Raw genomic sequence first — 13,936 nt, 5'->3', positions numbered from 1 at the left:
AGAATTCCAATTTAAATTGGCTTAGGCAAAAAAGTTAAACTCATGATCACAGTACAGGATGCTTGCTCTGCTTGTCTCTCTGTTCTGACCATCAGCCTCATTCTTCCCTCTCACTCTTTCTCTGTATATTAGAAGTGTGACTACTGATACCTCCTAAGCTCTTCAGCTTGTATCGTTGGCTACCTGCAGAGAGACCATCTCAACTCTTGGGCCCTAAGTCCAAGACCAATGGGAAAGGTCTCATTGGCTCAGCCTGGGTCACAAGCCTTCTTCTAGATCAGTCAACTGAACCGAGAGGAGGGAGAAATAGGTGTGAAGTTGTATCAAATCATTGTAGCTCCTGAGAGAACAATTTAGATAGAATGAAGGAAAGGGGTTCTCAGAAGGAGGAGGGAGTCCTGAGAAAGGAATGGAATCTACGAGAGTATTATTGGGGGAAAAAATAGGAGACTAAGACTAGATGATGAATGAAGACTAATGTTTGACGTTTTATGTGAGGTAAAGAGAGAAAAGGAGGTCTAGGGATTTCATTGAGAAAGTAAGGAGACATTCATATGAAACTTCAGATAAACAGGCATAATCAAAATGTCAACAAATACTATGCCTCACTTTCAAATACTTCAGTAAAAAAACAAATAGATGAAACACAAATGGCACAATGTAAAATATTAAAACTAGGTAATGGGTATATGGAGGTTCAGTATTCTAGTCTTTAATTTGGAAATTTTTCATCATAAAATGAAAAAATAATCAAATTCCAAAGTGGATTACTAAAAAGAAGTAAGCAGCATATAGGAGAAAGATTAGTCAACTCAGATGAAGAGATTTCATAGACTTACAGATATTAAAAATGAGAAGGCCTTTAAGATTGATCTGACAATGCTCCTTCCCCCTTATCTCTGCCTACTTGTGATCTCTCTCTGTCAAATAAATAAATAAAATCTTAAAAAAAAAAAAGATCCTACAATGCTCACTACAATGCAATCTTTTAAACTTTGCTCCTGGTTCTGCCACTAACAATGTGTGTTTGGGTAAATCACCAAAATTCTGTGAGACTTAGATATTTTTATGCGTAAAATGAGAAGACTGGTTTAGCTGATCTCAAATATTTTGTGTCAAACTTACTCAAAGCTAGCATTCAGGCATCAAATCCCTCAAGTGAGAAAAGAGTATAAAAAGGTGAGTCAGCCCTACTCGCCTGCTGTTCAAGACTCTTTTCTGCTCTGGCTCCAACTGAATTACTGTCCTCTACACACTTTTTTTTATCTCCCTCTACACACTTTTCACCCCAGTCACTTCTTCTGTGCCTGGAATATCTCTCCTCCCATCTCTAACTCATGAAATCCTATTGCTCTTATAAAGGTCCATTCCCGAAAGTTATCACTTTCATACTATCTTACTGAATTCCATAGGAAGATTTGACATCTCTCTTCACTAAATCCTATATTGCTTTTCGAACTTGTCATGTGGAATATACCAGATTTTACTTTTTATTATCTCTTTTTGGTCTTTTAATTATCTTCGAAAAATATTTGCCTTTCTACTATAAACTCCTGAAGAGATGGGATCATGTCTTTTTAAATTTCATATTCTTAAAGCATTAGCATAATAACTTACATAAAGGAGACTCTTATTAATATTGGATTCATTGCAAAAGGTAGGAACAAGTTTAGGCAAAACTATGAGTCAGCTATTTTGCTACCAAATTCTTATTGGCATAAATTAACCTTTTTTCCTGAAACTATGATGACAGAATATGATAATCAATTCTCCAAATAAACTTTTGTTGTGATAAGATTTTTCCCAGAAAGCTAAAACCCTGGCAGAAGAGAATGTCCCTCAGGATTTCCTTTTGTTGGAATCGTGATTATTTGGCATGTTTTGTGCTGTTTAGAAGTTAAAGTTAGGATTACTGCCTTCTCTGCATGTTCTCAATTCAGGCAGCAAACATACAAGGAACAACAGCAGAATGGAAGGCAATGCTCTAAGTATCTGAGCAATGATTTGCTACCTCTGAAGGACTCAGTCCTCAAATGGAGGGCATGATTTAAGCTTGGAGTAGCTGAACCTCTCTAGGGTCTGCTGTCTGAGGGAAGCTGAAGAATGAGTCCTTGACTGAGCAATGCTCACCTAATGGCATATAGTGATCTGACTGTTAGTGAAGTGTGGTCCAATGAATGTCTGGGGATCCGAAGTTACTTTAGCAATTCCTTCGCTCTGGGTTTTGTTTATGTGTGGGTGGCCTGGTGGAGGTGAAGAATGGTATTGACAAGGGTTGTCTTAGCATGGGAAGAGGCATATGATCTCTCTCCTCCTTGACACAATTTAAATATTTTGGACAATTTATTTCAAGTCATTTTTTGTTTGCTTAGCTAAATTATTTCTATGTCATTATTTTAGAGGGAAACATGTATGCGATGATATATAGTTAATTCTTGATTATCCTTTTATTTCACTACAATTTAATGCAGAATATACCTATACAGCATCATTCTGAAGTGATCATTAAGAATGTACCCAGGTATTTTCAAGTTAAGTTTTATTTTATAATGTGTAACTATTCTCTTGGAAGCTTTAGGAAAGATTTTGGAGATTTTTTTCTATTTTGATGAGATTTATACTCATAATTGAATGTATTCTGTTTGGGTTTCTTTCAATATTTTCAGCTTAAGATTAATGTAGGGCTTACAAACTCATAAATCAATTCTTTTTTTTTTTTTTTAAGATTTTATTTATTTATTTAAGTGGGGGAGGGCAAGAGCACAAGCAGGAGCAGGGGTAGAGGTAGAGGGAAAAGCAAACTCCCCACTGAGCAGAGAAGCCTGGCTTGGGGCTCGATCCCAGAACCCTGAGTTCATGATCTGAGTTAAAGGCAGACTGAGCCACCTAGGCACCCCTCAGTTGCTTTTCAAGTGAACAAGTGAACAAAAAATGACATGTCTCATGGTTAATTCAGAGGTAAATTCATTTTCCTTTGTTTGTTAGTCTAGAATCTAACAAACATTTTGTAAGAAGCAATCACCAAAAATAGTTAGGAGAAACACATACTCATCTCAGTCACTCCCTCTCTTCCTTATCAGTGAAATTGTGGTATGTATTTCAGTACCCTCTACAGGAGGAAAAACAATACTTGTACAACACCAAGTTAGCATATTTTCATGTTCATTAATACAGATATTAAAGTTTGTATATTTCCTAGAAGCATCAACAACGTTTTATTACCTGGATAACCTTTCTTTCATTCAATAAAAATAAATTGAAGGGCTCAGTGGGACCAGGGTTCTGCTAGATACTAGAAATGAGACACAGAGCATGATTTCTGCTCTGTGGAGCTTACAATCCAGCTAAGACAAACAGAAAAAGTCATTACAAGTGCTTTGAAGAAAGAGGGCAGGGTGCAGTAGGAGCAAAAGGTCAATTACCCAGGCTGTCCTTCACCCTGATTTCTTGATTCTTCTTACATTTCAAAATTGAGGAAAGAGAGAAAGGATAGAAGGTATAGTAAATGATGATATGCACGCATACCTATCTTCCAGGAGGAACATTATTCAGTCAGAATAATAGTTTGTTTCTCAGTCCACCTGCCTGGGAGGTTTGTGTGACTACTGGTGGTATTTGTGACGCCCCCCACCTACCCACCCACCCACATTATACCCAAATCCAAAATGAGTAGGGAATGGTGCTGAAGGCATGACAATGTGGAAATTGATCTATTCGGTTTTTCACCTTTCAAAGAAATAAAACCTGGTTGGTGAACTCCTGTAGAATGGAATCTCAGAGGGAAGAGCAGGGTAAGAAAGCCATGGCTTTGTGAGGAGCAGAGTTCAGGGTCTAATTCCTGTTGTCTTATCAGTCTCCAATTGTACCTGTAGGGAGAGCTGATAATATCAACCGAGTACAGAGCTGGGGAACTGGAGTGCCTTGGCTACTTTACACTGACCTGAAAAGTGTCAGGATAAATTACAGAAAGGGGTGGTGCGGGGGGGTACGCAATTGTCCTTTTAGAAGTCTCAACCCTTTGTGGTCATTGAGTTGACACGAATTCACTGAGTAAGGATGGCTTGTAGATGGGGGTGAGGGCTGAGGGAAAGATTCAAGGACTAAGATCTTAAAACGAGACAGGCATTTGCACATGTCACGGTTCAAAAGATGTTGATCGTCCAGGCCGTGATGGTAAACGATCTCAGACTTCCCCAAAGCTGCATTTTTTTTTTAATTAGAATAGGTAGCATCTCCTTTGGAAGCCAGAATCCTGCACCGCGGCTAACCCTCTCGCCTGGCAGAGGCCAGAAGGCGTGTGTGCTATCTCCCCCTGGGCCGCGGCCCCGGCTGACGAGCACTAATCCTGCCCGCGCTAGGCGCTCCCTCGCAGCCCGCGGGGCGCGCGCGCGCACACGACCGGAGAGCGCGCTCCCGCCCCTCGCGAGCGCGCCCTCCTTTCAGCCCCCTCCCATCCCACGCGCTGGTCCTCAGCGCCCCCGCCCTCCCAGCGCTCCCACAGCCCGAGCGCCGCTCAGCTGACCAGCGGGCGCCAGACGCCGCGGCTTCCAGTTCGCGAGCGCAGCTGCGGCGGCGCGAGTCTCTCACGCCGACACTCCCCCTGCGCGCCCCTCCCCCACCCGCGACCGGGATTGGGACCAACTGGGCGCGAGCTCGCGGCCGCTTCTCCGGCGCCGAGCGGGGAGCGAGGCTGCGGTGACGAGCGGCGGCTGCGCGGCCATGGGCGCGCCGGTGTCGCCCTAGGACAGGCGCGCGGGGACCGCAGGCGTAGCGGCGAGTCTTCCCGAGAGGCGGCGGCGGCAGGAGCAGCGCGGCCGGGATGAGCGGGAGCGGCGCGGCGCCCGGCCCGGGCTCGGGCTCCTCCCCGGCCGCCTGCCGCTTCGCGCACTACTTCGTGCTGTGCGGGATCGACGCAGACAGCGGGCTGGAGCCCGACGAGCTGGCGGGTAAGGCCGGGCCCCGGCGGCGCGGGGGGTTCCCTCAGGGACGCAAGGGACGCTGCGGGGACGCGCGGGAGGCGGGTTCTAGACAAAGTCGGCTCCCGGCGGCGCCCGCTCTCCATCCGGACCGGCGCCCGGGCGGCGATTTAATGACATTGTTATTTATTCCGCGTGCAGGGTGCGCTGCTGAGCCCGCGGGCGTCGCGCCGCTGAGGGCGCCCGCCTCAGGCTTTTGCCTCCCAGGCGCGGGGTTATTAATAACGGGGACGGGGGCGGCCTCGAGGGCACGGCCCCCACCCGGCACCCTGTCCCTCTCGCCCGCAGCTGCACGCGGAGGCGTCCGGTGAGTCACCGGGCGCGCTAACTCCCCGGCCTTGCGGCGATCCGCTGCATCCCACCCCCCCTCCCCGCGGGACTGCGAAGTTTCAGCCCTGGCACGTGACGCGGCGCTCTGGCCCCCTCGGGGGAGGCGGCAACAGACCCCGCTGGGCGGCGGTGACGGCCTGCAGGGCGAGTGCAGGCTGGAGGCTGGTCGGACTTCATCCTTGACTGTTCCGGGTCCGCGCCGCTTCCCGCCTCGCGTTCGGCGATGACGGTCGTCACCTTTTGGAATCCTGTCTATTTGGCGGTGTCACGGGACTAGGGAGGACCTTTGATCGCTTGGGACTTGGCACGACGCTTTGTTGGCACTACCTGCACTGTTTCTGAGTTTAATTGTTGGACGTTCTCCCCTCACTTGGGTGCACCGTGTGTTACTGTCGGGCTTTTCCTGGAGGGGCACCGGTCCCTCCTCTTCACCCATTTGATGGCGCACTGCAGGGCCGAGCTGGGAACCGATGCTGGCAAAACCCGCGGTTGAAGGATGATGGGGGTGGGGAGGGCGGTACGGAGTGCGCAGCGCCGGGAGGAGGCCGGGGAGAAACGACCGATTTCATTTATTCACGCCTCTTTCTTTCTGCTTACCTTCTTGGGATCTGAATCTTTATTTTTGTTGTTGTTGTTAATGGATGAGACAAGTGACATCTATCGCCTGAACTTTATCTGTGTCAGTGTTGAACACTTAGGTCATAGCTTTCCAGAACAGCTTGCTTTGGACATAGCATGCCTGATTGCTTGCACCAATGTGTATTTTTGTTTTCTCTTTTACTCTTTTGGGGGGTAATAGAGGGGACTGGGAACGATGTGTTAAATAATAAACAATAGAAAAAAATGTGTTCGACTGTAAGATACAGTACTGATCCACCCGTGTCTTAGCTAAGCAAGTATCTTTTTAAGCCAGGTTCACAGCAGAACATTTTCAACAAAAATTGTAAGTCTAGTTTTAGTTAAAGGTTTTTAGAAAAGAAGGATGAGTACCAGATTTTTCTGCATGTGTAGTTATATAGTCATGTTATTTCTTCAGTTAAGATTTCCTGTACATATTAAGAATCGCTTTGTTCGGGCGCCTGGGTGGCTCAGTGGGTTAAGCCTTTGGCTCAGGTCATGATCTCGGGGTCCTGGGATCGAGCCCGACGTCGGGCTCTGTGCTCGACAGGGAGCCTGCTTCCCCCCCCTCTCTGCCTGCCTCTCTGCCTACTGGTGGTCTCTCTCTCTCTCTCTCTCTCAAATAAATAAATTAAATCTTAAAAAAAAAATCACTTTGTTAAGGGATATAAAGTTAGAAAACATGTCTTGGGAGAGATCTGGAGAGATTCCTCTTTGGGGATTGAAGGGATTATTTTTATTTTTCTAGAGTCCTTTCTCCCCTGAACATCCTAATCATTTGTAGTGAGGGATCACTTTGAGGCCTTTTGTCAGTAGTGACTGATGAAAAGAAAAAGCCTGTATTTTTTTCTGTTTGAAGTCTGTATGCTTAGTAAAACTAAAACAACACTGGTAGGTGTGGCCTAGGACTCTTAAGGCAAGTGCAGATGGCTTTAGCAAAAGTAAGCAGTAAAAAATTAATTTCTAATACATTTTTTAAACACTAACTGGCTTCTCCTTTTGGAACACTGTGCATGAGTGTGGATGCTTGAGAGTTCTGCTTATAATTGGGTGTTTTGAAGTGATATTTTTGTCAGATGATATTTAAGTATCAGTGATTCATTCAGCAAATAGTTTTGAAAACCTTAAGGTGTAGATTATGTTCCAGGCACTGGGGACAGCTGTGAACAAAGCAGTCAAAAATCCCTGCCATCATAGTGCTTACATTTTAGAGTGAACAAAATGAAAACACATAGTTTGTTTCATGTCAGTAAGTGCTATGAAGGAAAATGAAGTAGGGAAATGAGACTGGGGTAGTGCTGAAAGAATGGTGGGATGGTGGGGTTGCAGATTTTAAATGAGATGGCTAGGGAAGGCTTCACAGAAAAGGAGACCTTAGACTAGAACCTTGATGGAGGTGAGGAAGCAAGCCACGTGGATTGTCTTGGGGAACATCATTGCAGGCAGGGGAGACGGTGCACAGGGAGACTGAGTTTGAAGAGTGCCTAGTTTGTGCAGGTAACAGTAAGGAGGCCAAGGTAGTTGGAGCTGAGGGAGGAGGAAAGTAGTAGATATGAGCATAGAGAAAGGGGAGGGAAGATTGTGTAGGGCCTGATAGATAATTGTTGAGCTTTTACTCTAAAGTGGGAAGCTACTATAAGGTTTCGAGCAGTGCAATGAGATTTGATGTACTCTCTAAAAGGATTGCTGGGCTGCCTTGTTGATTAGACTGTTGGGCAAGGTTAGAAGCAGACCAGTTAGGAGGAGGTTCTTTTTTGGTATGTGAGGTGGGAGGTGTTCCTGGCTTAGACCAAAGCAGTAGCAGTGAAGTGGTGAGAAGCTGGATTATTTTGGCGGTAGAGCCAGCAGGACTTGCTGATAAGTTGGATATGGTATTCATATTCAAAGAAAGTGATCAAAGATAACTGTAAGATTTTTGGCCTAAACAATTACAAGCACCTTTATTTACTGAAATAAGAAGACTGAGAGAAGCAGGTGGGAAAGATGAGTTCAGTTTTGGACATGTTAAGTTGGACATGTTAAGTTGAAAGATGGAGATGTCACGTAGGCAAGGCATCTCTCAGGGATCAAAATTTTTATATAGATGTAAGTTGAAAGCCATGAAATTGGATGACAATACCTAGGGAGTGAATATAGATAGAAAAGAGAAGAGGCTCAAGGGTTGAATCCTAGGGACACTACAACATTCGAGGTGAGGAGGATGAAGAGGAAACAACTGAAGAGATTAAGAAGTATAGCCAGTAAGATCAGAGGAAAACAAGAGACTGTAGCATCACGTTACCAACTAACCATCTTCTTGACTGTTTCCACAGAGCTTCATTGGAGAGGAGGAAACAAGGCCAGTGAGTTAGGCAAATTAGTGAGGAGGTTGTTTCTGTTTTGCTGCATTAATTTCAAAGTTAAATATAGTTAAGTTTCTATTTTACTTTTATGGAATGATCTATTTTTATCGCACTGTTTCTTAGCAAGTTGTCACCCTGCCTGTAGAAGGTCTAAGTTCACTTCTGTTAAATGTAAGTTCTACTGATTGCTTTATAGACCTTTTCTTAGCATAGGCATGCTCCTGGAATTCACACTTCGCAGGTGGTGAGGCATTGAAATAAAATTAAGGACCCAAGACTTATGATGAAGTAACAGTTAATAGACTAAAACCTTATAATAAAGTTATTAGGACTGTAGATTGTTTTTTAGACATTCCTCCTAGTGAAGCCGAATTTTACCAACAGTAGAAAAAACTTCTTTGGTGTATATAAAAAAAAAAAAATATATATATATATATATATATACACACACACACACATATGTACACACACACACACACACACACACACACCCCTTGATAGACTGATATTTCCTATTATCCTTTCTTTAGTTCATCTTAACTGTTGTGCTTTTCCTACTCACTGTATATTTTTAAAATGCACTTTATCCATAAATAATGTTCCTTTAGATATTAAAGTAGAAACATTTACATTTTCTTTAAGTGTTAAATATATGAAAAAGGTTTTAAATTGATTATTGCATAAAGAAGAAAGGAGGTATAAATGGAAGTTGTTGGAATTAGTTGACATGTAGGAAGGTAGTCATCATTTGAAATTTTCTTTCATGCTTCTTATTTCCTCCAAGACCTAGCTGTAGGAATTTACATGGTTTGGTTTACAGCACAAATCTTCTAGGCAGTAGAGAAATTAAGGACCTTTATTTAAGTAACATAAATGTGCAAGTCCCCATAGTACCTTATACTTATTGTTTAATCAATGAATGAGTATAAAGTTTACATAGGAGTCCACAAATTGTGTGGTGGCCAGAATATTCTTAAAGCATTGCAGTGGTAGTTTGGATTTAGTTCTGCTGAAGAGTACTGAAGTATGATGGGTGCAATCCCCGCCACAGGCCCTTTTTGAAATCTCTTCCTTGGTGCCTCTATTTATTTTTAGCTTTGGTTTTCTTGGGTGTGGTTTCCAGAAGAGCTTTGGGGCAGTGAAGACCATGGTCTAAATTCAAATACATTTAACCCTTGAAGAGAGATGGAGGTTAGGAATACTGACCTGTCCAATACAGTTGAAAATCTGCATATAACTTTGGCTCCCCCAAAACTTTAACTACTAGCCTACTGTTGACTAGAAGCCTTACCGATAACATAAACAGTCAAATAATACACGTGGTATATGTTACATATATGCTATATTCTTAAAATAAGCTAAAAGAAACTTTTTTTGAAGATTTATTTATTAGAGAGGGAGTGGGCAAGTGTGGGGGGGAGGGCAGAAAGGAGGCAAGCAGACTCCCCACTAAGCAGGGAGCCTGACATGGGCCTCGATTCCAGGACCCCAAGATCATGACCTGAGCCAAAATGAGGAGTCTGATGCTTAACTGACTGAGCCACCCAGGTACCCCAGAAAAAAAATATTTTCTTTAAAGATTTATTTATTTATTTTAGAGAGAAAGGCATGCACACGTGTCTTTGGGGCAGAGGAAGAGAATCTCAAGCAGACTCCCCACTGAGCAGGAAGCCTGACCTCTCACCACTGTGAAATCATGACCTGAGTGGAAAGGAAGAGTCAGAAGCTTAACTGACTGAGCCACCCAGGCACCCTGAAAAGAAAACGTCATTAAGAAAACCATAAAGAAGGGCACCTGGGTGGCTCAGTTGGTTAAGCCACTGCCTTCAGCTCAGGTCATGATCCTGGAATCCTGGGATCAAGTCCCGCATCGGGCTCCCAGCTCCACAAGGAGTCTGCTTCTCCCTCTGACCTTCTCCCTTCTCATGTTCTCTCTCACTGTCTCTCTCTCTCTCTCAAATAAATAAATAAAATCTTTTAAAAAAAAGAAAGAAAACCATAAGGAAGAGAAAGTATATTTACAGACTGTACTGTATTTAGTTTTTAAAATCTGCATGTAAGGGGACCTGTGTAGGTTTGAACTATGTTGTTCAAAGGTCACCTGTACAAAATTTGGTTGATACTGACAATATCATGCCATAATAGTTCTGAAAGGGACCTTAGACATCATTTACAATGAAGAGACCAAGGCTGAAAGATTAACGATCCTCTCAGAGAACACATAGGACAAGCAGCAGACAGCAGACTAGTTGTTCCAGTATACTATGCTCTGTAGTTATTTTATTTAAGCTTAGAATTGAGATGAGTTTGACTTGAGTTTAACAAGCATTTTGGGCTTGTCTTTATTCCAGACTGCATGTCCTAGTTAAGACTGCTAAAGTATGCCTTTTAAAAACTGGCCTGCTGAGGCGCCTGGGTGGCTCAGTGGGTTAAAGCCTCTGCCTTTGGCTCAGGTCGTGATCCCAGGGTTTTGGGATTGAGCCCCAAATCGGGCTCTCTGCTCAGTGGGGAGCCTGCTTCCCTTCCTCATTCTCTGCCTGCCTCTCTGCCTACTTGTGATCTCTGTCAAATAAATAAATAAAATCTTTAAAGAAAAAATAAAGTATTTAAAAAAAAAAAACAAAACTGGCCGGCTGTACAGGCTTCATGGGTTAGAGCTGCCCTGATCTGACCACCATTTATAGTATCTTAGTTGTTAGTTATCTTGTCATCATTAATCTTAAAAATAAAACTGCCAAGTTATTTTACCAGGAAAAGTGGATTTATTCAAGAATAGCAAAGAATTGCGATTCAGGACATGCAAACTACAGCAAAATCTTAGGCAAGTCTGGGGAAGAAAGTAGAGTACCCCTCTTTTTGTAGAGGAAAGAGGAGAGTCAGGAGGGGCTCTTATAAACAAAAAGTCCATTGGGGTAAACTGGGAGTTCAAAATGTAGTGGCTTTTCAGTGTCACTGAGTTGTGACAGTCTCTTATTGCCTGGGCTATTGCCAGGTAAGGAAAAAATCTTTATTTCTCCTGCTGAGGTGGTAGTTGGATTTGCAAGCTCTCTCTCTTGTTGGTTCTGCAAATGAAGACATTGGTGGGGTATGAGAGCTCCCTCTCCTGGCCTTTGGCCTCCAATTTAGCGAGGTTTCCCTTTATACATTTCACACCACCCTTGGCCAACAGTGGATTATGTTTGGGAGTTTAGAATGTTTGGCCTGGTACCTAGAAGGCTGGGGAAGGAGAGGTACAAGGATCTGCCTCCATTCTAATGAGACCAAAGAAGATTCAAGGTCTAGTTATTATGATATGATACAGTGCTAACTTGGTTTTAAAAATCCACTGGAAATAAAACTCTTTATAGTGAAATTGGGCCAGTAGTGAATGCAGCTAAACTTTCAGTAATAACCCCGGGGCTCAGGCTTCTGTTCTATCTTTGGAGAAGAATAAAATAGTGAGAGAAAGGGAAAGAAAAAGGGGATTGGGAGAGACAGAAGAGGCTGGAGGAGTACTAGTAATATCTGCTGAGGTGTTAAGACAGAGTTTTCTAAAAGTTCCTAAGTATATCCTTTTGCTTGTACTAATTCCACTGCTGGTCACAGATACGTTTGGAGTAATAAAAGTGCCTCGAATACAGTGCATTATTAGTCATAATTTTCGTGAGACTTCATAGAGAAGAAAATATTTTCTTCTGAAATTCATTGGAGGGTAGAGACAGTTTTCCTGTGTAAGATATTTTAGGAAACAAGTGCCATTATATCCAAACCAATTTCTGATGGTTATATCCAAACCCATTTCTGATCCATCCATTTCTGATGGATAACAACCTAAATTTTGTTTTTAGGAAAGCCATAACTAGCTAGTACACTTTGGATTAATCATATAGTGTTGGTTGTTTACAGTGCCAGGTTGTGTATAGGTGACAGTCACCATTTTGTAAGAATCTATAATGAAATAGCAATGATAACTGATATTTACTTTCTGCTTTCCACGTGGCAAGCACTGGTAAATGCTTCATAGTTGTTGCTTCATTTAATTCTGACAGCCACCTTAGGAGGTGGCATTATTTTCTGTTTTGCAGGTAGGGAAATGGAAACTAGGGAGTTGAAGTGCTTCACCCAGGTTCATATATTAAGTGATTATTATATGGGAGGAGGGATGGACATAATTTTCTTCTCATATTCTGAGCTTCTATGCTGGTGTGTCCTGTATTAACAAATGAACAGAAGCCTGAGCCCTGGATTGAAAAGTCTGGTGTGATTCATTCATGTCCATAACCACTACATTTGCCACCTCCTTAATAACATGCACTGTGTCATATGGGTTATAAAATCTACCAGTGTAGGGACCACATGGATAACCTTATAATCAAATGAGATTATCTTTTTTACAGGGAAGTTACTAAGAAGGAGACTAGTGGTCTTTATGACTTTATGAACTGACCTACATTGTCTCTTGTTGTGGTGAGCACTGATAATGTCTCTTGCATGAATGAATTCCTTTATTCATTCATCAAAAGATTAGAAGAGTATATATATGATGTTACTTTTGTTTTTATTAGTGAATATATATATATATAAAGATAAGATTTTACCATATAAATACAAGGCATTTACTATATAAATAATCTTTCATCTTTTTAAAAATCTCCTTTTTACTGGGATTTATCATCTGTCTTTTCTTAGCATAAATTGTTATTTGTCCTTAGATGAATTTATAGTTTTTAAAAGGAATGAGTGAGTGCTTGTGAAACCATAATTAGAGCTGGATGCACAGTTAGAAGCCAGGAGTCCAATCCTGGCCTGTGACTTAAGTCTGTGGGCTCAGTGTTCGTGAAGTGACTGATTTCTGAAAATACTACTCCTCTCTTCCATGAGTCTGAACTTGTTTTTGAGTGAAAAAATGAAATATATCTGTTTTTTAAAAAATTAATCCTAAATGACATAGTGTACAAGGACCAATACATATCACATATGCCACATGAGGACTAGTTGAGTAATTATAATTTCAGCCACAAGGAAAGGAAAAAAAAATCAATTAGTCTTTGCAGTTCCCTTTGTAGAAAAGGTGCAGTTTTTAATAAGCTTTTTGAAATATTAATATCAATTCACAGACTCTCGATTATTATCTACATTGGCCCTTAGGGAACCAGGGACCCCTCTTTGGAATCACTGTATTAGCTAATCTTTTGAAGCCTATACTAGCAGTATGAACCAACTATCCACAAATGGGATAGGCGGTGGGAACTTAGAATAATTTTTTCCACATAAAAAAATTTTTTTTTAAAGATTTTATTTATTTATTTGACAGAAATCACAAGTAGGCAGAGAAGCAGGCAGAGAGAGAGGAGGAAGCAGGCTCCCTGCTGAGCAGAAAGCCCGATGTGGGGCTCGAACCCAGGACCTGGGATCATGACCTGAGCCGAAAGCAGCGGCTTAACCCACTGAGCCACCCAGGCGCCCCTTCCACATAAAATTTTTTAGTAGCTTCCCTTGTATTTGGATTAAGATTCAACCTCTTTACCCTGTATCTTAGTTTGTTCAGGCTATTTTAATAGAATACCATAGACTGCGTGGCTTATAAATAACAGAAATTTATTTCTCACAGTTCTAGAGGCTGGAAGTCAAGTTCAAGGAGCAAGCAGATGCCATGTCTAGGGAGGGCCCTCTTTCTGGTTTATAGATGGC

General features: G+C 42.4%; 1 protein-coding gene across 2 annotated transcripts in view; it reads left to right on the top strand.

Annotated features, from left to right (window-relative positions):
* Window positions 1–4,819: 4,819 nt before the first annotated feature.
* LOC111139753 (DENN domain containing 5B) overlaps window positions 4,820–13,936 on the top strand; it is a 202,275-nt gene continuing 193,158 nt past the window's right edge. For both annotated transcript variants that reach the window (XM_022492109.1, XM_022492108.1), the window contains exon 1: window positions 4,820–4,946. In XM_022492109.1, the coding sequence (XP_022347817.1) occupies window positions 4,820–4,946 (127 nt within the window). The remainder of the gene's footprint in view (window positions 4,947–13,936) is intronic.

Source organism: Enhydra lutris, unplaced genomic scaffold (genome assembly GCF_002288905.1).
Source record: "Enhydra lutris kenyoni isolate GAN:26980312 unplaced genomic scaffold, ASM228890v2 scaffoldscaffold116, whole genome shotgun sequence".
NCBI classification, from domain to species: domain Eukaryota; kingdom Metazoa; phylum Chordata; class Mammalia; order Carnivora; family Mustelidae; genus Enhydra; species Enhydra lutris.
The sequence above is the reverse complement of the archived record's forward strand: the minus strand, read 5'-3'. Positions and strand labels throughout refer to the sequence as shown.